General features: G+C 42.5%; 1 protein-coding gene across 2 annotated transcripts in view; it reads left to right on the top strand.

Annotated features, from left to right (window-relative positions):
* Nucleotides 1-24093, top strand: part of CP (ceruloplasmin) — a 37146-nt gene that overhangs the window by 6039 nt on the left and 7014 nt on the right. For both annotated transcript variants that reach the window (XM_060242327.1, XM_060242326.1), the window contains exons 2-16: nucleotides 172-416; nucleotides 533-745; nucleotides 1632-1805; nucleotides 4474-4728; nucleotides 6109-6274; nucleotides 7648-7787; nucleotides 9579-9719; nucleotides 9846-10057; nucleotides 10845-10998; nucleotides 12459-12671; nucleotides 16959-17166; nucleotides 18636-18775; nucleotides 20196-20324; nucleotides 22817-22923; nucleotides 23562-23778. In XM_060242327.1, the coding sequence (XP_060098310.1) occupies nucleotides 172-416; nucleotides 533-745; nucleotides 1632-1805; nucleotides 4474-4728; nucleotides 6109-6274; nucleotides 7648-7787; nucleotides 9579-9719; nucleotides 9846-10057; nucleotides 10845-10998; nucleotides 12459-12671; nucleotides 16959-17166; nucleotides 18636-18775; nucleotides 20196-20324; nucleotides 22817-22923; nucleotides 23562-23778 (2714 nt within the window). The remainder of the gene's footprint in view (nucleotides 1-171; nucleotides 417-532; nucleotides 746-1631; nucleotides 1806-4473; nucleotides 4729-6108; nucleotides 6275-7647; nucleotides 7788-9578; nucleotides 9720-9845; nucleotides 10058-10844; nucleotides 10999-12458; nucleotides 12672-16958; nucleotides 17167-18635; nucleotides 18776-20195; nucleotides 20325-22816; nucleotides 22924-23561; nucleotides 23779-24093) is intronic.

Here is a 24093-nt window from a genome sequence, read left to right as displayed (position 1 = left end):
TTAAGTACTCCTTATCTCCTGTGTACTTCTTAGTGTATAATGCCAATAAAGGTTGTTGTTGGATTTTACTGTGTGAAGCATAAATACTGCATGAATTAATTTGAAAGTTAAGTATTATACTTTTCAAGAGGAGCATATCCTGACATTATTTGCTTTGTATTGTCCTTTCAGACAAGCGAGTGTCTTTCTCCAACATGGCCCAGACCGAATAGGAAGAATATATAAGAAAGCTGTATACACACAGTTCACAGATAGTTCATATAATGCAACTGTTGAAAAACCTCTTTGGCTGGGCTTCATAGGCCCCATTATCAAAGCAGAAGTTGGAGATTCCATTATTGTCCACTTAAAAAATTTTGCTGCAAGACCTTACACTCTCCACCCACATGGTGTCAAATACACCAAAAGAAATGAAGGTGTGTTTGTATTCTGACAAGTCTACCATTTATGATGCTTCCAGGGGAGAATGAAAAAAAAATTCTCTTTTGATTCAATAGACTTTGTATATAACATTGGTTATTGTATTTCCTAGGTGCTTTTTACCCTGACAATACATCAGGCTTGCACAAAGCAGATGACAGTGTGCAACCTGGAGAGCAGTATGAATATAAGTGGGTTGTAACTGAAGATCATGGCCCGGCAGAAGGAGATAATAATTGTTTGACCAGGGTTTATCACTCGCATATAGACCCACCTAAGGATGTTGCTTCTGGGCTCGTTGGACCCCTCATCATTTGCAGGAAAGGTAAAAGGTGTTACTAAAGATAGCATCTGGACTTGGGAACCATGCTGGTCCCAGAAAATAAGAGACAGAAAAAGTTTGTTCACAAATTGTCTTGATCAAGTTTTATCTGGCTCTTAATGTAGAGTAATTGGGAAATGTTTGTTTATTTCTTTCTATCCTTCTTTCATTTATAGTCTGCCTTTCTGGCTGAGATTCAAGGTGCATTGTGGATGGTGTAAAGTGCTGCCAAGTTGAAGCCAACTCTGGTGCCCCCATAGGGTTTCCAAGCAATGCTCCCTCTAAGCTGTAGAGTCTTGCAAGTAAAAATTCTATTTCGAGAGCTACGGGCATTAAAGTCAGGGGTCACTTTGTAGAAAAATAGGTGGTGGAGCTCATCCAGGGATTGTTATGCAGTTGCACCTACTAGTCAATGTACAAGGTGGGGAGGAGGAGGGGGAACCCTCAGAAAGATTCAGGAGCTGTGCTCCTGTGAGCTCCTGCTGAATCCGAGGCCTGATTAAAGTTGTGAGCTACTGCATGAATTAGTTTGCTCTGGGGCCATTTTTCCTGAGCTAAGACAGAAATGTGTGACCAAAGGCTAAAGATGCCCTGACTGTGAGCTAGCTAACTCAGCTTACTGAGGGAACACTGTTTTCAAGGCAAGAGACCTTCAGGAAAAGGGGAAGATTTAGCTATTGCCCAGTGCTGTCCTCATGAGCAGAAATAAAGTGCATGGTGATTGAACAGTAGGTTGCTTGGCCACTACCAATGGGAGTATGCAATGTGTCTCTTTCTGTTATATAGGCTTTTTGCGCTACAAATAAATACTTGACCCACCATAATAATAGGAATAATGGGGAGACAAGAAAATGTCAGCATCTTCTGACATGTTTTCATTTTTCCTTAGGCTCATTGAAAAATGGAAAAGATAAAGACATTGATCAAGAATTTATCCTGTTGTTCACTGTAATGGATGAAAACTTCAGCTGGTATTTAGATGAGAACATCCAGACATACTGCTCTGACCCCATCAAAGTCGACAAAGAGAATGAGGACTTCCAAGAGAGCAATAAAATGCACTGTAAGAACATCTTTCAGAACTGTTAGCTGAATCACTTTAAGTCCCTTGTTGGTAAGACTGATGCATGTGCAATGAACAATCTGTAAGTTTCATAGAAATCCACAACTCAAACAAGATGTTTTAAATTCTCCACAAGATCTCTGGTTTCGGAATGGAAAATGGCAAGGAAGAGCTTTTTTCACTCTGCTTATCTGCTTTCAGAAGTATTTGGTTGTCAGCTATGGGAAACCAGATACAGGATTAGATGGGCCCTGGGTCAGATTCAGTGAGGCTTTTATTATGTTCTTAAGAACCTTGCTGGTCATAGGGTTGCCAGCCTCCAGGTGGGGCCTGAGGATCGCCTGCTTTCACAACTGATCTCCAGCTGGCAGAGATCAGCTTCCCTGGCTGCTTTGAAGGGTTGTCTCTATGGCATACCATGCTGAGGCCCAATGCTCCTTCTAAGCTGTGGAGTCTTGTGAACAAAAATTCTATTTCATGAGCTACTGGCATTAAAGTTGTGAGCTACTGCATAGAAGTTTGCTTTGGGATCATTTTTCCTGAGCTAAGACAAAAATGTGTGAGGCAGAGGCTAAAAAACTGTGAGCTAGCTCACACTAACTCAGCTTAGAGAGAACACTGCTGAGGCCCCTCCCCTCCCCAAACCCTGCCCTCTTCTAGATTCACCCCCAAAGTCTTCAGGTGTTTTCCAACCCAGACCTGGCAACCCTACTGGATAATGAAGATTTCATCAAAATTGGAATAATATTAAAATGTATTTACTCACCAATCCAGAAAATGTTTAACAAGATTAAGATTCAGCCAGATAAGCAATTTGTGAGGAATTTACATTTTTGATGTGATCTGGTGGGCCTCTCCTTTTTTGGAACATAGTGAACTATTTTACATTATTTCAGAGCCTTGGGGTTGGGAGGGATTCTTCAAAACCATCTGTCCTAATCCATGCTTAGTGTGCAAAATCCACATCTAGGACATTCCCAACAGATGGTCGTCTAGCTTCTGCATGAAGGCCTCTCTGCACAACATGCCCACCAAAACTGGACTGTAGATTTCTTTTTTGAGTACATTCTGGGAATGCCTAATGCCATAGCATTGTGAACACATGAGACTGCCTCATACGCAGACTATTGGTCTATCAAGGTCTATTAGTCTGTTTTGTACTCTGACTGACAGCAGATCTACAGAGTCTCAGGTAAATGTCTTCATATCACCAACAATATGATTCTTTTAACTGGAAACACTAGGGATTGAACCTAGGACCTTCAGCATGCAAAACAGACCCTCTCCCAGTGAGCCAAGGCAGCCCTGTCTTCGGTTTCTGAAAACGGGCATGAATGTGAGAAAGTTGGCTTGGCAGCATCATGTACGTCACCCTGAGCTTTCTGCAGAAAGGATGAAATATGAGCATAATAATCAAAGAAAATCTATAACATCACTTCTCAAATAAGTTCCATTAAAAAACGGAAATCCCTGTCCAAATTCAAAGGGTTTTCATGTATGGAGTTTTGCTGTTTCCCATCTCATCACAACTGATGATTATTCAAATGCTCTGCATCCATTACTAAATTTTTTACGCAATGTTCTGGGAATTCAGAGATGTGTGGCAGGAATAGTTCTGAGATTGGGGGGATGTCGTTTAAAGCAAAGGCTTGATGGAGTTTAGTCTGAAAATTAGGATGTTGACATTTAATCTAGAATCAGCTCTTCTTGATTTAGTTATATTGGATCATCAGCTGTTAACTAGGACAAATACTTGGGATTTAATTATTATGCCTGGGCATTACCAATGACAGGAACTCATTTGCATATTAGGCCACACCCCTGACACCAAGCCGGTCTGAACTGCATTCCTGTGCATTCCTGCTCAAAAAAAGCCCTGACAAGAAACTATAAGTAGTTGTGAATTGAGTCAGTCAACTGAAATACATTTGAGAGGTTTTGATTATAAGGGTATAATGATCAGAGCATGCAGAGTATGTTCATTCTTTTCAGTTGGCATTCTTCCCCTGATAAAAATGCCAAACTATATGTTTGAATGATTTCCAAAGTATCGAAGGGCATTTATGCTTGTGTATTTCAAAGCTTTGCCATTGGTGGTGTTGTTAGGGAAATATAATGGCATTCCATACTCCAGTAGGCTCTGTGGAGTGGCAATAACTGAATTGACTTAGATCATATTATTTTGGATTGCTCTGCATTTTCAGGTTTGAGAGATGGACTGATTTTCTCTTGGCTTAAGCAGGATTCTTTACTTTAGAAGTTAAGTCTTAAGGGCTACTGAGAGATGAAGATTATCAAATAACTTTGTGCGTGGCTAAATTTTTGGTGGCTTTAGTAGAATCACATTGTAATTCTGGGTAGCAAATCTTGGGGTTCCCTTTCAGGATGTGATGGCTCATTGTTTATGACTTTTGTTGTGGAATTAAGCAGCAGAAGAAGGCACTCTGCAAAGCCAGACTATTTATGTTAAGATCTGGTTATCAGTATGCCCTAAGCAGAGGAGTCTGTCTTTATAGATAGTGTTATTGGTATTTCTGCTTTATTTTCCTTTCATTAGGTGTCTAATTAATATTGCAATTCACCTTGAGCCCTATTTTGGAGCAAAGCAGGTCAAAATGGCAAAAACAAATAGCCATGTTTTAAATATTCTATTTCTTTTCTTTTCTAGCAATTAATGGATATATGTATGGATATCTTCCCAACCTCACAATGTGTGCAGAAGAGAAAGTGAGATGGCATCTTTTTGGCATGGGGAATGAAGCTGACATCCATTCGGCTTATTTTCATGGGCAAATATTGACAGAAAGGAGACATCGAAAGGACACAATCAACCTCTTCCCAGCTACATTTGTAGATGCTCTTATGGTGGCAAAGAATGAGGGGGAATGGCTGCTTAGCTGCCAAGTCAATGATCACATAGAAGGTATCAAATAAACCGGAGTCTTTTTTTTTTACCCTAGAGTATCCCAAACTTAATTTTGAGTATTAAAAGTGTTGGGGAAAAAACACATTCTTTTATGGACTAGTGCCCAAGCTGCTGATTGACAGCCCAGGGTTTCTTCATCATGGGTTGTGGGGGAGAAACCCCTACAAAGACAGACACAGAGTCTTTAAATGAAATAAGGAAAAAATTATTTAAGAGGACTTTGTCCAAAAGAACAGGAAAAAATTGCTATTTTCTCAGATATATTTATCTCATAACATCAGAGAATCATACCAGTCACCTTCTCAAGTTGCACATTGATTTTCTTCATGGGTAATAACAGGTGTAAAAGTTTCCATGGGCCATAAGGTACAACAGCACCTGTTTACCTTGGGCAGCTTTGCTACAGTTGTGCAAACCCAGTGATTCCAAAATCTCAATTTCCTTGGTTTTGGATTCCTATGAGGAAGCTGGCTTTTACTGCCTTGAATTCAGTCACATGATATGTTGGACAAAAGCCACAATAGCTACAGGTCAATTTGTATTGTACAGAAAGATGGCTTATCCATATATGATGAGAAATATACATAAGTATTAACAAAGGCTAGAGGGACTGGAGCAGGGGGTAACTGCCTTAACCACGCTGTGTTCAGTTCAAATGCTTATCCACAATGAATCCACTTCAAACCATGGATGTATCTCCTATCCAATCTTTAATAATGATATAGTGATTTGGACTATCCTTAACCACAATGGGTTTTTCCTCATTTGTTCTTCATTTTCTTGTTCAAGTGCTCCTGTTGCTTCAGGTCCGCCCCCCCCCCCCACCGTTCTGCATGTTTTAACCCCTTTAGAGATCAATTTACATCTTGCATATGTCCCTGCAGATTTAAACCGCAGGTTTTTATGCTAGACATTCAACAATGTAATATTGAATCAACACTAGAGAGCAAAAATGTGCAGGACAGGCTCCCCCCCCCTCCCCAAGCAACAGGAATATTAAAAAGGTAAAGGTAGTCAGCACCAGTCATTTCCAACTCTGGGGTGATGTCGCATCATGATGTTTTCATGGCATATATACAAACAAGGAAAATGCAAATGTGGAAAAACCCAACAAAGGAGGAAAAACCCTCCCAGCTGAGTGCTATGTCTGCTTATGTCATATAGAATTCCTCCTTAAATGCTCCAAGTGCTTCATGTACTTTGTATGTTTTGCACAATTATCTACAATAGACAGGTATTACCATTAACTTGTTGGGGTGGGAGCAGGAATGGGATAGCCAAAGGCCATCCAGTTCATGGAGTTTCCTGCAATCTTAGTGATCAGCAAACAAACAGTGGTCTCAGATCTACATCTGTGTTGTTGTTTTTAAAATTCAGGTGGCATGCAGGCCATTTTTGAAGTGAAGAATTGTCAAAGTCCTGCTCCCTCTTCCAAGGGAACTTCCAACGTAAGACACTATTATATTGCCGCAGAAGAAATCCTTTGGAACTATGCCCCATCAGGCATAAATAACTTCACAGGAGAAGAATTAATTAGTGATGGGTAAATACTGCCTTTTAAATGATCAGTCAAACAGTGACAAAGTGGCTGTGTGATACACCCTGAAGACAGAATCAAGCCAGGAGCTGAAGTTGATTTATTAGCAGTCTTCTGTGGTTTCACATCATGTCTGAATGCAAGACATCTTGGCATAATCTGGAGACATCCTCCCAGGCAACAGTGAGAAAGAAAATGAAACCAGCCTTTGTCAAGGCAAACAAGACTTTGAGTGATTGTTTGTGAGCTGAATCCTAGTTTCATAAAGTAAACATAGTAATAAGAGACCAGAGTTTTGAGCTTGATTAGTTTTATGGTACTTTATGGAGCTCTCCTATGGAATTGTGAGAAGATTATTTTCAAGAGCACCCCTAGGAAGAAAACTGGAACATAGTTGCATTTAAAGAACCAGTGTTGAACAGTGTGTTAGACATGTCCATTAAAAATCAGACCAGGAAGTTCCAGGTCAATATCCCTGCTTAGCCACAAAACTTACAGGGTGACCAGGCCAGACATAAAGCAAAACCATGATTTATTCTAACTGTGAAGCTAGGATTCAGCACACACTTGCTTAAACAAGTGACGGTTACATCACCTTCACTCTAGTGAGGCATCTGTGTAAATAAGAAATGTACAATGGCGACACCAGGGAATGAACTAGGGGGTCCACATTAATTTGTCTGGCAAAACCTAAGTTAAATAACTATATCATCAACTTCAGGCCATGATTTCAGATTTGATGTACCCTAACTAACTGTAGGGAAGTGGAGTGACCTGTGTTAGGACAATCAGGCTAGTCATATTTAGCTTAGCTAAACTACGGTTTTGCAAGATGTCTGAGCCAACAGGTTATCTTTCAGGCTAATGTAGTTCACCATGTTGTGATGAAAAAAAAAAAGGGAAGGAGGAACTATGTATTTCGTCCTTAGCTCCTTAGAGAGAAATAAATTGCAATTATTTATTTAATTCATTCATTTGTAGGACCCAAAGTGGCTTACAGGGTTCTCCTCTCTTCTATTTTATTCTCACAACAACCCTCTGAGGTACATTATGCTGAGAGCGTGTGACTGGCCCATGGTAACCTGCTAGCTTCCATGGCACAAGTGAGGATTGGAACCTGGGTCTCTCAGATACTAATTTGACACTCTTAACCACGATGCCACACTGTCCTGCTTCCATTTGAAATATCTTCAATGTGGCTAGTGATACCTGCAGAGTTGCTCATGTGAAACTGTACCTAACCAACCTTCTGTCTGATCGGGTCCAAAATCTTATCAGTCAAGTTATAAAAGAAGGTTGGGAGGAAGGCAGTCGTAGAATTGCTTTTCCTTTTGCTGAGTCTAAAGTTAACTGTGGACATAATTTGCTTTGCTGCACAGGGAGTCAGAGGCCTTTTTTGAACAAAATGAAAGAAGGATCGGGGGAACTTATAAAAAGGCTGTTTTCCGTGAGTATGTTGATGGTACCTTTACAAAGCTCAAGGAGAGGCTTCCTGAGGAAGAACATCTTGGACTTTTGGGTGAGATTGCTTTAAACCCCTGGAAATCTGCTTTTAAGCATTTTCTGGCCTGTAAAGAGATCTGAGGATAATGTGGATAAATGTAACAAAAATGTCCTCTGTGTGTACCAGTAGTGGGAAAAGGCCGGTTCTATGCTAGGGTTTATTATGAAAGGTATTGAAATAAAATACCCAGTATCATAATCACTTTTGTATAATTCTGTGGTTAGGGTTGCTAGCTCTGGGTTGGGAAATATCTGGAGATTTTGAGGGTGATGGGGGAAGGGTTTGGGGAGGGGATGGATGGCAATGGAGTATAATGCCATACAGTCCAGTTTCCAAAATGGCCACTTTTTTTTTAAGGTGAAGAGATCTCTGTTGCCTGGAGATCAGTTATAATCCCAGGAGATCTCTAACCACCACCTGGAGATCGGCAATCCTACCTATGATGCAGTTGTATCTGGAATACTGTTAGAGTTGCCAGACCTCCTAGTGAAGGCAGGGGTTTCCTGCCCCCAGGCCCTACTCCCAGATACCAATCAGCTGGCTGGAAGGAGGGTCTTACTAGGAGAAAGGAGGTCTAGGCCTCATTGCTGGCGTGGCACAGGTAGTGATGACACCAGTGACATCAAGACAACACTCTGGTATTTAGGCAAAAATTCTGTGGTAAAAGCTGGTTTAACGTAAAGTTTTTGCCCAAATACCAGAGCATTGCCTGGATGTCATTGGCATGATGGCATCACTTCCTATGTGACCCCAGTGATGAGGCCTAGATCTTTCTCTTTCTCCTTGTAAGTTCCCTCCAGCCCCCACTGGTTGCCAGTAGGATCCTGGCAACGTTAAATACTGTGTACTCTTCTAGTAACTCCATCTCAGAAAAGGATACCATATAGCTGAAATTTTGAGTAGGGGCAAATGAAAAGGTCAGCCAGAATAGTTATGGGGCTGGAGAACTTCCTTATGAGGTTGTGGCGTCTCAGATTACAAAAAAAGGGGAAAAGCAAAGAAAAAGACTAAGAGACAGTAGCAGCCATAGCTCCAAGAGTACAATCCCTTCATGTGCTCAGTCAATGCATGGAGAGGAAGAGTAGGCATGAGATTGCTGCCTCTGCCCCATCACTGGCCCATCAGCACCGTCAGCACTGGCTCTATGTTTGGAGAAACGTGTGTATGTGTTGCCTCCCTGTGATCAGGGACACTGGTTTCCAAACATTCCTGATCATGGGGAATGGATTACCTGAACCCTTCTCTCCCCAGGCTCTGCCTCCAAATCTACAGGAATTGGCAACCCTACACTCACCTAATCTCAAAAGCAGAGCCTCAGAAGATGAGGCAATGCATGGAGAAGATGACTGCAGGTTCATAAGGGAGTAGGTTGATAGGTAATAAATTCAGGACACAAGAAAGATAAAAATTTCTTCATTCTGTGCACAAGTAACATTCCAAGTAACATGGAATTCACTATCACAAATTTAGATGCATTTAAAAAAGAGATTACGCAGTTTCATGGAGAATAGGTCTATCAATAGCTATTAGCTATGAGGGCTAAAATGAAATTTTACAATCAGCAACAGACGACCTCTGAAAACCAATTGTAGAAGAAAGCTGCGGCCTCCTCCATGTTCTGCTTCTAGACCTTTAGGGTCGTTTGAGTGGCTGCTGTGAGAAACAGGTTATTGGACTATAGGGACCTTGGGTCTAATCCAGAAGGACTTTTGTTACATTCTAATCTTGATGTATACATTATTCATTTCATGTTCATTCCAGCAGGTACTTTGATATAGTGTTTTAAATATGCATTTAAAAAACTAGGACCTGTCATCAGAGCAGAAGTTGGTGACATCATCCATGTGACCTTTCAAAACAATGGCAGTCACCCGTTCAGCATTCAGCCACATGGTGTGAGTTACAACAAGGACAATGAGGGTTCATTTTACAACACTGTCTCTGGAGGTGAATATCTTTTCGTTAAATCTTGGGTCACAGTCACTGGAGGAAATAATGTTTCTTGATATTTTTCTGAGGGTGAATAATTAGTGTCCTCTGACTATCTGGGTATTTGCTTATGGTCCTCTGCAGGCACTGCAGCTCCATCCTCACATGTGAACCCTGGAACTACATTTATTTATGAATGGAAGGTGTCAGAAGCTTCAAGTCCTGCACAGGAAGATCCAGATTGTTTAACGTGGCTTTACTATTCAGCATCAGATGAAATCAAGGACACCAGTTCTGGCTTGGTGGGCCCACTCTTGGTGTGCAAGAAAGGGACTCTCCTTCCATCAGGGAGACAGGTAGCTCTTTAATAATTAATACTGTCCATTGCATCATTTCTGATTCTTCTGTTTTCTGTCATAAGTTATCCTTCAAAGAGTATCCTGGTTGTGCTTTGAAAGAATGTTGTAGCACGTGATATTGAGATGATGTCAGATAACCTGTTGTAGTGCTTGAATGTGAGGCTGTACAGTTTGTGACCCACCAAGCCAAAAACATCTGTCAAACCATGTGCATTTTAAAAAATGGTATGATACCTTTCTTTTCTGCCTAGCTGGGATTCTAATGTCTAGCAGGCTACAAAACATGCCTAGGAGGTTATATTTGGTTTGATGAGTCAGTGGTATAGTTTAAGGTTGCCAAGCCTGGACTGACAACTAGCAAGAGGGGGTGGGCAGGGGAGGTGATTCCTAGAGAGGTGTGATGTCGCTTCCAGGTTTTAAAAAATTATCCCCAGAATCCTACAGAACCTTATATGTGTGAAGACCTTTTATTAATCCGATTTCAAAATTTGTTGAACATATAGGTATCTCTTTTCTCAGCTTCTAGTTTGCGATATTTTTCACTGTTTATTTGCTTTTAAATAGTGTTACCAACCTCTAGGTGGGGCCTAAAGATCTCCTGTTTTTACAACTGATCACCAGACTTCAGAGATCAGTTCCCCTGGAGAAAATGGTGATATGGAGGGTTGGACGCCCACCCCTCTCCAAACCCTGCCCTCTCCAGGTTTCCCCACTAAAATCTCCAAGTATTTCCCAATTCAGGGCTGGCAACTTCACTTTTAAACCTTTTCTTCTTCCTTCACAGAAGGATGTAGACAAGGAATTCTTCCTCCTAGCTACAGTGTTTGATGAGAATCTGAGCTGGTACCTAGATGACAATATTCAGTACTTTACAAGAACATCCCCGGATGAGATTGATAAGGAGGACGAAGACTTTCAGGAATCCAACAAGATGCACTGTAAGGGCTTCCCTTTGACTAATTTCCTGAGTTACGTGAAGCTAATTCTTTACAGGAAAAAAGTTGCTTTTACTATTCCTGAACTTGGCACTGAGAGCTCCAGCTCACCTAAAACTATATCTGACCAAGCCTTGGCATACATTTGCAGTTGAATAATGGGAGGATGAGCTGATTGAGTTCTGGACCAATAGTATGGCTGTACTACTTTGGATTATAGGTGGGGGTGTCATTTTTGGATGTTTCCTTGTAAAACTTCTTGGACACATAAAACGAGCACATCAAGAAGGATAGAATCTTTCTGCCTGATGTACAAGAACCTTTAAAACTGAGGGACTGTTTCCCACCTGCAGTCTGTGGATTCTGCCACTTTGTTATGCTACACATATTGACCAATGAAAGAAATTAGTTACCCCTATTTGCTTTCAGTAGGTTCTCATCATGACTAAACCATAGCTGAATCACAGCCCCATTGTGCCCAATTCCCATACACAGCCATAATTTAGTCCTAGAAATGCAGGGTGGTCCTCCATATAGAGATGTCAGTGATCAACAACACCATCCTAACGCTATTTTAGAAACTCCTTTAGGATTTCAACTATGCCTCTTTGTCTCTCAGCTTGGAGATACACTGGTGCATTTGGAAATATGTTGATAGGACACTGCATCAAAGCTCCACCAGTGTAAACCTGGTGCTGCCAAATGTGCCTCTGCCATAAGGACCAGAAATGGGAAGCATCTGGGGTGGGCAAGGAAAAAGCAGGCTTTAGTTCCCATCTTAAGCTCCCCCCCCCCCCCGCACCAGACCAAAAGCAGGCATACCTGTTAACATTTCCATTTAATTCATGAGAGTGCAAAACAACTCCCTGTCTGCTTTCCCTCTCTGCCCCCCATGCTGATACATCCATGATGCAGCTTATGATATTGAGTTTTCAGCCAGTCACAGCTTTCTTAAGTATTATGTGAACTGCAGCTAGGATGCCTACATCTCAAATGACAGGGAATGTGGTCAGCAGTAGCTCACAGTTTGAGTCATAGGAAATATTCCAGCTATCTCCTCTAAGCTCCACAATAGAGGGAGGGACAACCATATTGGAGAGTGTCAGGAGGTGATGATGGAAGTGGAGAGGGCATGGCTACAACATGCAGGTGCACAGCTGCTGCTTTATGCTGCTTGGGGCTAATAACTCTCTGGCCTCCTGCCATATACACTTCAAACTTAGATAGGGGACTTTGGTCATGGATGTTCTAGAGAAAAAGCACATCACAGTCACCCCTACAACAAAGGGTGCTGTGTTCCCTTGTATCGTTCTGCTGCTGGGTGGGTCTCTGATTTGGTGAACTGACAGAATATAATATATGTATTTAGCCTGTTCTGGTATCAATGCTGCATTTGACATATATGCTATTAGTCGAGCAATTTTGGTATAAAATATGCTTAAGTATTAATTATTATCTTGCAGCCATAAATGGATACATGTATGGAAACCAGGAGGGCCTCGAGATGTGTGGAGGAAATACCATTTCTTGGCATTTGATTGGCTTGGGATCAGAAGTTGATATCCATGGAATATATTTCTCAGGAAATACTCTTTTGAGTCAAGGGAAAAGGCAGGATACAGTCAACCTATTTCCACATTCCTCTGTTACAGCTATTATGAAGCCTGACTCAGAAGGTGAGTAAAGAAAACCATATTTGCTAACTGGAAACACTTATTTGGATATTGTAGTAAAGACATCAACATATACATTTCAGTACTTGTGTTTTTTCAGGCAGAAGTTCCAAATGCTAGATTTAAAATACAGCCCTCCCCTTTGATAGCCAGTTTGGTGTAGTGATTAAGTGCGTGGGCTCTTATTGGGGAGAACTGGCTTGATTCCCCACTTCTCCTGCTCATATGAGTCAGTCACAAGTTCTCTCAGAGCTGTTCTGCTCAATTCAAGAGCAGTTCTGGGAGAGCTCTCTCAGCTCCACCTATCCCACAGGGTCTGTTGTGGGGAGGAGAAGGGAAAGGAGATTGTAAGCTGCTCTGAGACTCCTTTGGGTAGTAAAGGGCGGGGTATACATCCAGTCTCTTCTTCTCTTCTTCTTCTTTGCTTTCCATAGTTCTTTAGAAAGCTCAGTCTCAGCCGAGGGTCAGCTCCCATGGGCCTTTTCCCAGGTATCAGATATGTTCATCATTCTAGCATATCAGAATTGTGCATCTGCCCCCACCTGAGCCCAGTCTGCTCTGCCACTCATTCAAACAATGTGTACCATTGCAGAATTGCATGTTGTGTCCTTATGCTGGCACAGGACTCTCCCATATCACATTACACTCTTCCCAGAACATCTCCCAAACTTTCATCGTGATGCCAAAACACAGAAAGGAACCCTGCACACTTTATCACTAAGGATAATACAGCAGTAGCTTTGAGAAAGCCAGCATGGCGTAGTGATTAAGATTGGTGGACTCTAATCTGGAGAACTGCGTTTGATTCCCCACTTCTTCACATGAAGCCTGCTGGGTAATCCTGGGCCAGTCACTGATTTCTCAGAACTCTCTCAGCTTGACCTACCCCTGCAAGGTGCCTGTTATAAGGGGAAGAAGGGAATGTGATTGTAAGCCACTTTGAGACTCCTTTGGGTAGAGATAAGTGGAATATAAAAACCAACTCTTCTTAGTTTTGCTGAAGCTTGCAACTGGTTTTGCTTCCTTTGAGAACCTCCAAACACAGTATTCTGTTCCTTCCCTTGTTTGTCTGGACACTTATGTTTGTTTATTATTTTGGTTATCCTTGCAACAGAATCCTAATTACACTGAAAAGTGCCCCACTGTACCTAATCATCTTATATCTTCATTTGTACAGAGGTATTCTTACCTCTGGTCACTGGTGTTATGCAATGCCAGGTCCATAAATAATAAGACCTCAATCCTTTGAGATTGCCTGTGTGAACAGGATATGGACCTGGCATGCGTGACTGAGACCTGGGTGCGCGATGGGGAGACGGTAGCCCTCTCCCAAGTAGCCCCCCCAGGATACTCGGTCTTTCACCAGTCACGGACTAGTGGGTGGGGGGGAGGAGTGGCACTATTCATATGGGAGGCTTATTCCTTCCGGGCTCTGCCAACACCAGAGATCGATGGCACTGAATGTGCTGGTCTGAAGTGGGATGTAGGAGAGGGTTTGGCGATCTGGCTGGTGTACCGATCACCTAACGCACCAGCCAGCGCCTTATCGTCCCTGATGGAGGCTGTAACAGGCTGGGCATTGGAACACCCAAGGTTTTTAATCCTGGGTGATTTCAACATCCATGCCGATGACGCAAACTCCAATCGGGCGATGGACCTAGTGTCATCCATGGTTACACTAGGACTCTCTCAATTTGTAACTACACCAACACATCAGGCCAGGCACATGCTGGATTTGATCTTTGCGTCAGAGGTTACAGTGACCCGAATTACTGCTGATGCAGTGCCATGGTTGGACCACTATGTCCTGAAGGCCCGTATGGATATATCACCCCAAACCCGTTTAGGCGACGAGCGCATTTTAGCTTGCCCAAGGAACATAATAGACCCAATACGGTTCCACAGGGAACTGCGGGATCCCTGGCCCCCTGGCGACTCGCTCGAGGACATGGTTGAGCTATGGCAAAATTGGCTCACCATGGTCATTGATGAGATTGTTCCTCGGCGCCCTTTGCGCCCCCGCTCAGATGGCACCGTGGTATAACACGGACTTGCGGTTGATGAAACGGAGGCTCAGACGACTGGACAGGCAGTGGCGGTGGACTCACGATGAAGCAACCAGAACATCTTATAGAGAGTATATGAGATCGTATGAGATGTCAATCAAAGCCACAAAGAAAGTTTACTTTGTGGCCAAGATTGCATCCACGAATTCACTCCCGGCACAATTATTCGGACTCTTACAACTCTGTCATAAGGCAGACCAAATTATAGGGAACTGGAGATTGGCTGTGAGGCCTTTGCAACATTTTTCATGGATAAAGTCTCATTGCTCCGCTGCGACCTCCCTGCCACAATTGAAACAGTAAGTGAACTTGAGGCACCGTGCCTGTTTTCGGGATCGGCTCTAGACTGTTTTATAACACTCAGCTTGGAGGAAGTTGACAGCATCCTCGCAACTCCATGCCCAACAACATGCGATTTGGACCCCTGCCCATCCTGGCTGATTAAAGCATGCCGGATGGAGCTTCAATATCCTATACGGGATATTGAAAATAGGTCCCTCTCGGATGGGCTTTTCCCAGAGCCTCTCAAAGAGGCGATAGCCCATCCCCTCTTGAAAAAACCAACTCTAGATCCGGCCGAATTGGCACACTATCGGCCGGTATCAAATTTACCCCTTCTGGGTAAAATCATCGAGAGGGCAGTAGCGCTGCAGTTGCAGAGTTTTCTGGAGGACGCTTCCGTTCTAGTCCCACACCAGTCCGGCTTTTGCCCGGGTCATGGGACGGAGACAGAGCTGGTTGCCTTAGTGGATGATCTCCAGCAACAACTGGATCGAGGCGGGTCAGCAGTACTGTTGTTGTTGGACCTGTTGGCGGCATTCAACATGGTCGATCACCAGCTGCTGGTTCATCGCCTCGCCGACGCGGGGATTCAGGGGTTGGCCTTGCAATGGCTTTCCTCTTTCCTCTGTGGTCGGGGACAAAGGGTGGCGATCAGGGGACAGTCATCCCAGAGGCATCTGCTTAATTGTGGCGTGCCTCAGGGGGCGGTGCTTTCCCCCATGTTGTTTAATATCTATATGTGCCCCCTTTTCCAGATTCTCCGGAGATTTGGACTGGGTTGCCATTAGTACGCTGATGACACCCAGCTCTATCTGCTGATGGATGGCCGGCCTGCCTCTGCCCCAGAAAATCTGGCCCTGGCATTACAAGCCGTGGCAGGGTGGCTCAGGCTGAGTCGTCTGAAGCTGAATCCAATGAAGACAGAAGTCCTTTGTCTGAGCCTCGGTGGTCTGGGAAGGGAAATCCCTCTACCAGCCTTTGATGGGGCGCCACTGATACTGGCGCCCACAGTCAAGAGCTTGGGGGTGCTACTGGAGCCCACATTGGCCATGGAGGCCCAGATAGCAGCCACTGCGAGATCCGCCTTTTTCCACCTTAGGCGGGCACGACGGTCCCCTTTCTAAAGCACGGCGATTTAGCAACAGTGATTCATGCGATGGTCACCTCGAGATTAGACTACTGTAATGCCCTCTACATGGGGCTGCCCATGTCTCGAATTCAGAAGCTGCAGCTGGTGCAGAATGTGGCAGCCAGGCTGTTACTGGGCCTCCCTAGTTGGGACCATATACAGCCGGGGCTGGGGAGACTGCACTGGCTGCCGATAGTATTCCGGATTCGCTACAAGGTGCTGGTTATCACCTTTAAAGTCCTATATGGCCGAGGACCTGCCTCTCTTAGGGACCATCTCTCCCCATATATTCCCCAGAGGGTACTTAGATTTGGATTGCACAACCTATTAGTAATTCCCGGGCTGAGGGAGGCGAGATTGAAGGCTACTAGAGAAAGAGCCTTCTCTATTGCGGCCCCCCACTGATGGAACCAAATCCCAGATGATGTTAGAGCCTTGCAGGGCCTTGTCCAGTTCCGCAAGGCCTGCAAAACAACATTATTTCGAATGGCCTTCAACCAAAGTGTGTAGGTGCCCAACACCACTGAAGAATGGCATGATGTTAGCACCAAACTGTTGTTATAAAACTGTACTAATAATTTAAAATTGTAACCTGTTTTAATTTTTTAACTGATTGTGATTGTTTTATTGTTTTACTGTTGATATTATGATGTTGTTAGCTGCCCTGAGCCTGCTTCAGTGGGGAGGGCAAGATATAAATGTGATAAACAAACAAACAAACAAATAAATACATACATACATTCAGGCTGGGCATCATACCAGCTGGATGTAGTTGGTTTGTTTTCAGCTGTCTACTTCCTTTTGTTTCTTCAGGTACTTTTGAAGTGGAATGCCTGACAACAGATCATTACATGGGAGGTATGAAACAGAGGTATGTGGTGAGGAAGTGTGGTTTGTCGACAGAAGACAATGAGGTGAATGTCCATGAGAAGACTTACTACATTGCAGCTGTGGAGACTGAATGGGACTATTCTCCTAACAGGACATGGGAAGAGGAGAAACATCAGTTTCATGATGAAAGGTAAATCCTGGCCTCAGATTCAGTGGGAGCTCACAGGAGCACAGCTCCTGAACCTTTCTAAGAGTTCCATCTTCTCCTTCCCACCTTGTCCATTGAATAGTATGTGTGGCTGCATAACAATCCCTGGATGAGCTCCACCACCTGTTTTTCTACAAAATGACCCCTGGGTAAAGCAGACCCAGTAAACAAAACCCCTAAGAAGCATACTTAAAAGCTACCTAATTCTCTGTCTCATCCTTATAACAATGCTGTGAGGAAGATTAGGGAAAGAGAGAGGGAGACAAGCCCAAGGTCATCCAGCGAGCTTGAGCAGAATGGGGACCTGAACCTGGGTCTCCCATATCCCAGTTTGACACACTGGCTAAATACACAGACCAGCCTTTTCTGTCATTTGTTATGGATGTGTGTCTAAGTTCCTGTGGAAAGAGATGGGTACATATAAATAATGTGATTCTCCTGTATCAGATGTGGAATGGAATTTGTGGAGGGCAACAGTGGCTGAACAAAGCTGTGTCTCTCCCTCAAGCATCTGGGATGGCTTTCCTGTAAAATAAGATGAAACAAGTGCTTCAATCAGCATACTCCAGAGGGAGAAGCATTGTCCTTCTATATCTTTTTAAAAATTACCTCAGGACTTCATGGCTGGGATAACACACTACTGTGCCTTGTCATACTGACCTTTTGGTTAACACATACTGACAAAGTCAAATTCATGTTGTGCATGGCTGATGAAAGACCTGTAGGTCTTAACACATCCGTGTATCTTTACAGAGGGACCCCATTTTAAATTTGCATTACAGTTACAGATTTTTTCCTGAAGTTAGCCAACAATGTATGCATGGAGTGCAATCATAAGAGAGTTAAGGCCTTCTAAATCCAGAAGTGTCAGAAGGGTGATATTCTTACGTCAATGGGATCAGAAGGGTGAAATTCTGTCTAGGATTGCACAGTTAGTTTCAATCCCCAGCATTCCACAGGTCCTCTAAGTACCCATCCCTCCATGCCAGTCAGCTCAGTCCTCTGGTCTGCAATTCAACAGATAAGGTAGGTGAGGGAGAATGTAGGAGGAAGGCATCTCAACCAAGTTCAGCCTCTGCAATTTCAGACATGTAACTCCTCTCTGACATTATCTGTTGGTCTGTGATTGGACTCTCCCCAGCCTCTGCTTCCTTCCTGGCTTTAATCCTGAGTTCTATGCATCTCCTTCTCAATGCCAGGATCCCACATCATTCCTAAACACACCATCTTTATTTCCACAGCATTGCTGTGTCATGACATGGAAATTACCTACCCCTAAGTAGTGTGTTGCTACGCTAGTTCTTTCCTTTAACTAAGGTGGGAGAAGCACTATATGAGATACAACAGAAAAAAAAACCTAGCCTTGTCCTGTTAAGGGCCAGGTAACTTTAAATGCTTGAAATCAATTTTTTTTTAAATAACTCTCATCAGTATTATACTGTATTCTTCAGCCCAGGGAATCCATTCTTAAATAAAGAAGATAAGTTCATTGGCTCAAAATACAAAAAAGTGGTTTATCGGGAGTATACAGACAGCACTTTCAGCACACCCAAAGAAAGGAAGAAAGTAGAAGAACATCTGGGAATTCTAGGTATTGTCTCTGTGACATAAATGCTTGAAAGAATAGCAATGTTACAGTTACCATTGTTGTAGATATCAGTGTTATGGTGACATGAATTGCATTTTATAGATGAATAGTTGATCATGCAACGAGTTTGTGTAGTGCAACGATACTCAACAATACAACATTTGAGTCCAGTGGCACCTTTAAGACCAACAAAGTTTAATTCTGGGTATAAGTCTTCATGTGCATACACACTTCATCAGATATACATAAAAGCTTGTACCCAGAATTAAACTTTGTTGGTCTTAAAGGTACCACTGGACTCAAACTTGGTGCTATTGCTTCAGACCAACATAGCTAACTACCTGAATCGATTTTCAATGAAGTGCACTGTTGTTCCCACTGATGTGTTTTCTGGCACTTGCTTTCTTCTGAGAAGGGACTGTGGTACAGTGGTAGAGCATATGCTTGACATGCAGAAGGCCCCAGGTTCAGTCCCTATCTCCAGCTAAAAGGATCACATGGTAGGTGATGTGAAAGACCTCCACTGGAGATGCTGGAGAGCTGATGCCTGAGTAGACAATACCAACTTTGATGGACCAGTAGTCTGATTCAGTATACGGCAGCTTCATGTGTTCTCCCCCAAAGCAAAGAGCCAACCCTGGATTTCCACCACCTCACTGCAGCAGAGGGTGCTTCTGTCTGTGGGGAGCACACATTCAGAAACAGCTACCTCCATTAAAGAGAGGATGCTGTGCTTGGAATCTTCCAACATTTTGTTACTGACCCTAAGCTACTATGCAAGTAATTTTATGGTGGTGCCTACTACCTATTTTCAAAATTCCATTAATGCCCATAGGTTCGCCATGTTTGAGGATCTCTTCAAGAGACTTCAGCCAATAGGTCAAAATAGACATTATTTGCATGCATGGAGGTTCCACAGTCCAGAACACCAAGCACAGAGATGTCTACATTTATTATATCTACACTCATGTGCGCCAATAGATAGATGGATAGATAGATGATAGAAAGATGACAGATAGATGATAGACAGACTTCAGATATGGTCATTGATCGGAACCCCTTAGTAGTTTTGGATGAGCACAGAGTACATTCAGCATGCATGTGGCATCTTCAATTAATAGCTGGACTTTATGGGAGCCTGAGGCACCCTACTGAGGTGAAGGAGGCAGTTCCTCTCTTAAGGTGAAGCTATGTGCACATCAAAAATGGGAAGGCTTTGGCATAGATGGAGTTTAAGAAGAAGGTAATTGTGCTTACACATAAATCAAGTACATTTAAGCATATACTAAAACGGTTATACCCTAATATTTTTAATGGCCCTTAAGTATGCTTCCTTTATACTGATTGTGTTTTGTGTTTTTATGCTCCTATTTCCTATTGTGCTGTGTCTTTAAAAGCATCTTTTCCTCCCTCTCCATTCAAGGCCCCCTACTTGTTGCACATGTTGGAGATAAAGTCAGAATTGTTTTTAAAAATAATGCCTCAAGGCCTTATTCAATTCATGCACATGGAGTGAAAACTGACTCCCCGGCTGTAATGGCAACTGCTCCAGGTAATTACATTTCTATTGTTTTCATCTTTCCTTCTTAATTTAATTTAATTTTAGGATTTATATCCCGCCCTATCCTGCAAGCAGCACAGTACACAATCTTAAATACATAGGTGGCAAAACCACTCAACAGCATGTGGCTGATGGCTAACCATGTAACATAACACCATAATGGTGAAATGCTGGGGGAAGTGATGACTTTCAAAAGATGCCCGCTGGATTAATTAAAAGTCTGGTGGAAGAGCTCCATTTTCTGAGAGTTGTGGGTTTGATAATATGAAGAAAGAGCAATAAAACATATTAAAATGCTGCACTAGTAAAACTTTGAAATTACTTAACTCCGTGTCATCAAATGTTAGCCAAAACAGTGTTGTTTGGAAGATATTCGGATTTGGTGTTTGGTACACTGTCAAGGGAATAGACTAGACTATTTGGAAGGGGAAAGCTGTCACTGTAAGAAGTAGCCTCTTACTTAATTGGGGGAAATTAGCTTGAAAGGAGACAAAGTGAGAAGGGGTAACTGGGATTCTCCACCTATGTATATCAGGATTTCCCCCCTTTTAGAGAACTTTCCAATAAACCAGGCAGATGTTCATCCAGAAAGATTTTTTTTTAATTAAAAGAGAATAAAAGGATAATTCTTGCATGCTAACACAGTGAAAACACATGCAAGACTATCTAAGAGGAAATCAGGGATGAGAGGGGGGAAAATAATTTTGATGAAGGCTATAATTACCAGTCTTGAAGAAAGAGGTCTGCGGAGGCAGCAGCAAAACAACCAGTGTTTCACAGATAGAAGACCAAAATGGATTTTGAGGTGTGATACATGGATCCAAGAACACAAACTGCTATGGAGCAGGATGGCATAATTTATAGGGCAAAATGCTCCCTGGGACAAGCTGACATCTTAGCCCCCAACACAATAACTTAAGGTAGACAATGAGTTGGGAGCAGCTTGAAGGGTTTACCTGAGGTGGACTATAGGCAGGGCCGGTGCATAGAAGTAGGCAAAGTAGGCACTTACCTAGGGCACCACCTGGCCTAGGGGGCACTGCTGGGCTCCCCCTCCCTGACGCGTGATGCTGGCTCCTGACCGCTGTCACCTCATCTTCTCCCACCACCAAGCTGCCCTCAACAAAGCCAAGCCATCCCCCCTCCCCAATGTGTGACTTGGTCACCCTCCTTCCTGGCATGGCTGGCGAGCACTTATTCTCACCATTTTTTATAACTTATCACATTTTTTTAAAAAAAATAAAATTAAAAACCAGCAAGTTAAAAATGTGAAAAGTTTCAAGTTTGACGCTTTCATTTTCCCTATATTTTTTTAAATAATAGGGGGGCACTAGTGGGTGACTCGTCTAGGGCACCAGAAAGCCTAGCACCGGCCCTGACTATAGGTGCAAACAGTGCTTGATGACCCTGTAAGTACCGAATGGAAAAAGCTGCCAGGTTTGGTGAATATTGTTAAGTGTTACTTAAATATGGGAAATGGGTAAGGGGAAGTGAGACAATAGGTTCTAATTGTCCTAAATTATGCATCTCTCTTGGGCGGGAAGCAGGTTGTTAGATAGCCAGCCACTCTTACTCACACTTATAAACTGCATGTTCAGGCTTGTCTCTGGCTGGCATCCATTTTGTGTCATTCTGGGCCTGGCAGTGTATTGCACTTATGATATTTGAGATGATATTGTAGGAAGGATGTTTATGGTTTTCTAGCTATAAACTGCCCCTCAGCAGGAAGAGGGGGAATGACTGCTATAAAGCAGGGACTGACAATGATACAGTTATGCACCATCATATTGGATGTGGTCAGTGCATATTTTATCCTAGCTTTATGGGCTAAAGAGCCTAATGGAGCATGAACAGCAGTTCTTGCAGATGGCCATATGATTGCCGATACCGCTAATCTGTCATTCTAATTGGCATTATGATTGCAGAGATTTGCTATGCTGAATTTGTTTCTTTTCATACAGTCACAGTGAATAGTTGCTCCATTATCTTTTTATAGCATTACTAATTAATAGTGTGCTATTTATTTGCAAACACTAGAAGCTTATTACTAGTGTACTTCAATGGTGACAACAGAAAATCTTGTAATCATTCTGTAGCTTTAGTCCAAGCAAATGTGGATTGGCCCAGCCACATTAGCAGTTATGGTACAGGTAACGATTGACATGCTGCAGCTAAGATCTGTCTATGAGGTAAGCATGTTCTAAATCTCATGGTCACTTTTAAAACAAGCGACTCTGTGGCAGTTTTGTTATATGGAAAACATAAGTAGAATATATGGCACTCACCTTTTGTTTTAGTGTTTTTTTGTGCCCTAGGGTATTTGCTATCATTAGTGGGCTTCTAGTATAAAAGGACACCCCACCCCCCAGCAAAGCCTATGCCATTTCCCTAAAAACAGTAAATGAGAAAAAGTTAAAATAAAATCTAGAAAATAAAACCAATGTTGTGCATGTCGTGAAAATATGAATATCTGCTTTACTCAGGTGCAAAGTCAGAATATATTTGGAAAATCCTAGTGAGATCTGGTCCTCAGGAAAGTGATTCTCAGTGCATCCCTTGGGCATACTACTCAACTGTGGATAAAGTTAAGGTAAGTTCTTGATGACAGATAGTGACTTAGGGTTGGATCCTATGGTTCCCTTCAATAAAGCCTTCATCCAACCAAGGAAGTCATAGAAACATCCATTCTTCTTTGGAGGAAGTCTTTCTCCTTTGAAGGAAGACTTAACAGAAGACTGTCACAGGATCCATCTTTGTGGAAGGGAATCACAGAGGCCGACCCTTTTCCTTCTAGAGCACATGTCACTTAGCTAGGCTCAGATTAATCTCTTACTAGATATCAATTTTAATTATTTTAATTGCTTTGTAAATGCTTTCAATTATAAATAAACTTCTTTTAAAGGAAAAAATGCAATGGAATGATCTTGTGAACTGACAAAGACAACTGTGTTGGCCTTGTACACCCTGGTGCTTCTAGAATGGTTAATCAGTTCTTCCTGAGGGAAGGGAGAATGGTTGTAAGTGTAACAAGTCCCTAAGAGACTGAAAATTTCTCTGAAGCATATCTTTGGTTTAGAGATGTCTACTACAAGTCAACAGTTGTCTATAATGGATGTAAATGAGGTAAAATTCAGTGTACTACATTGTTTGACATGGGCCAATATTTCATCGTATGCTGTTTTGTTCATTATTAAAGACCTGTGGTAATAGCACTCTTTGTTCTTCCAGGACCTCTACAGTGGGTTAATAGGGACACTCCTAGTCTGTCGTAAGCAACCTTTGCCCACCTTGCCCCCACAAAAGAGGGTGCAATTTGCTCTTCTTTTTTTGGTGCTGGATGAAAATGAGTCTTGGTATTTGGATGAAAATATCCAAACATACTCTGCCAAGCCAGAAGTAGTGAATAAAGAAGACGAGGAGTTTATTGAAAGCAATAAAATGCATGGTAAGTTTTGAGAACACACTGAGTATTCCTAGCATTCAAAATTACAAACTGTGCATCTGTCCCTTGGAAAAATAACAAAGATTCTCACAACTGCAGCAATCAATTTGATTTCTCATAATCTGTAAAAGAGTTTTTAAGTATCTGCTATACTTTTGTAATGCTGTTCATATAAAGCACAACCTTGGTTTCAGGTAGGATTGCCATTCGTGGGTTATTAGAAAGATACAAGCATCCCAACTTTGACAGAAAATGACCTGAAAACCACTGTTCCCAATTGGCCGGGGAATTTACATAGCGTGCAACAAATCAGATTGG

The sequence above is a fragment of the Heteronotia binoei genome, chromosome 6, assembly GCF_032191835.1.
Source record: "Heteronotia binoei isolate CCM8104 ecotype False Entrance Well chromosome 6, APGP_CSIRO_Hbin_v1, whole genome shotgun sequence".
NCBI lineage: Eukaryota > Metazoa > Chordata > Lepidosauria > Squamata > Gekkonidae > Heteronotia > Heteronotia binoei.
Note: the sequence above shows the minus strand (reverse complement) of the source record. Positions and strands in the feature narration are given on the sequence as shown.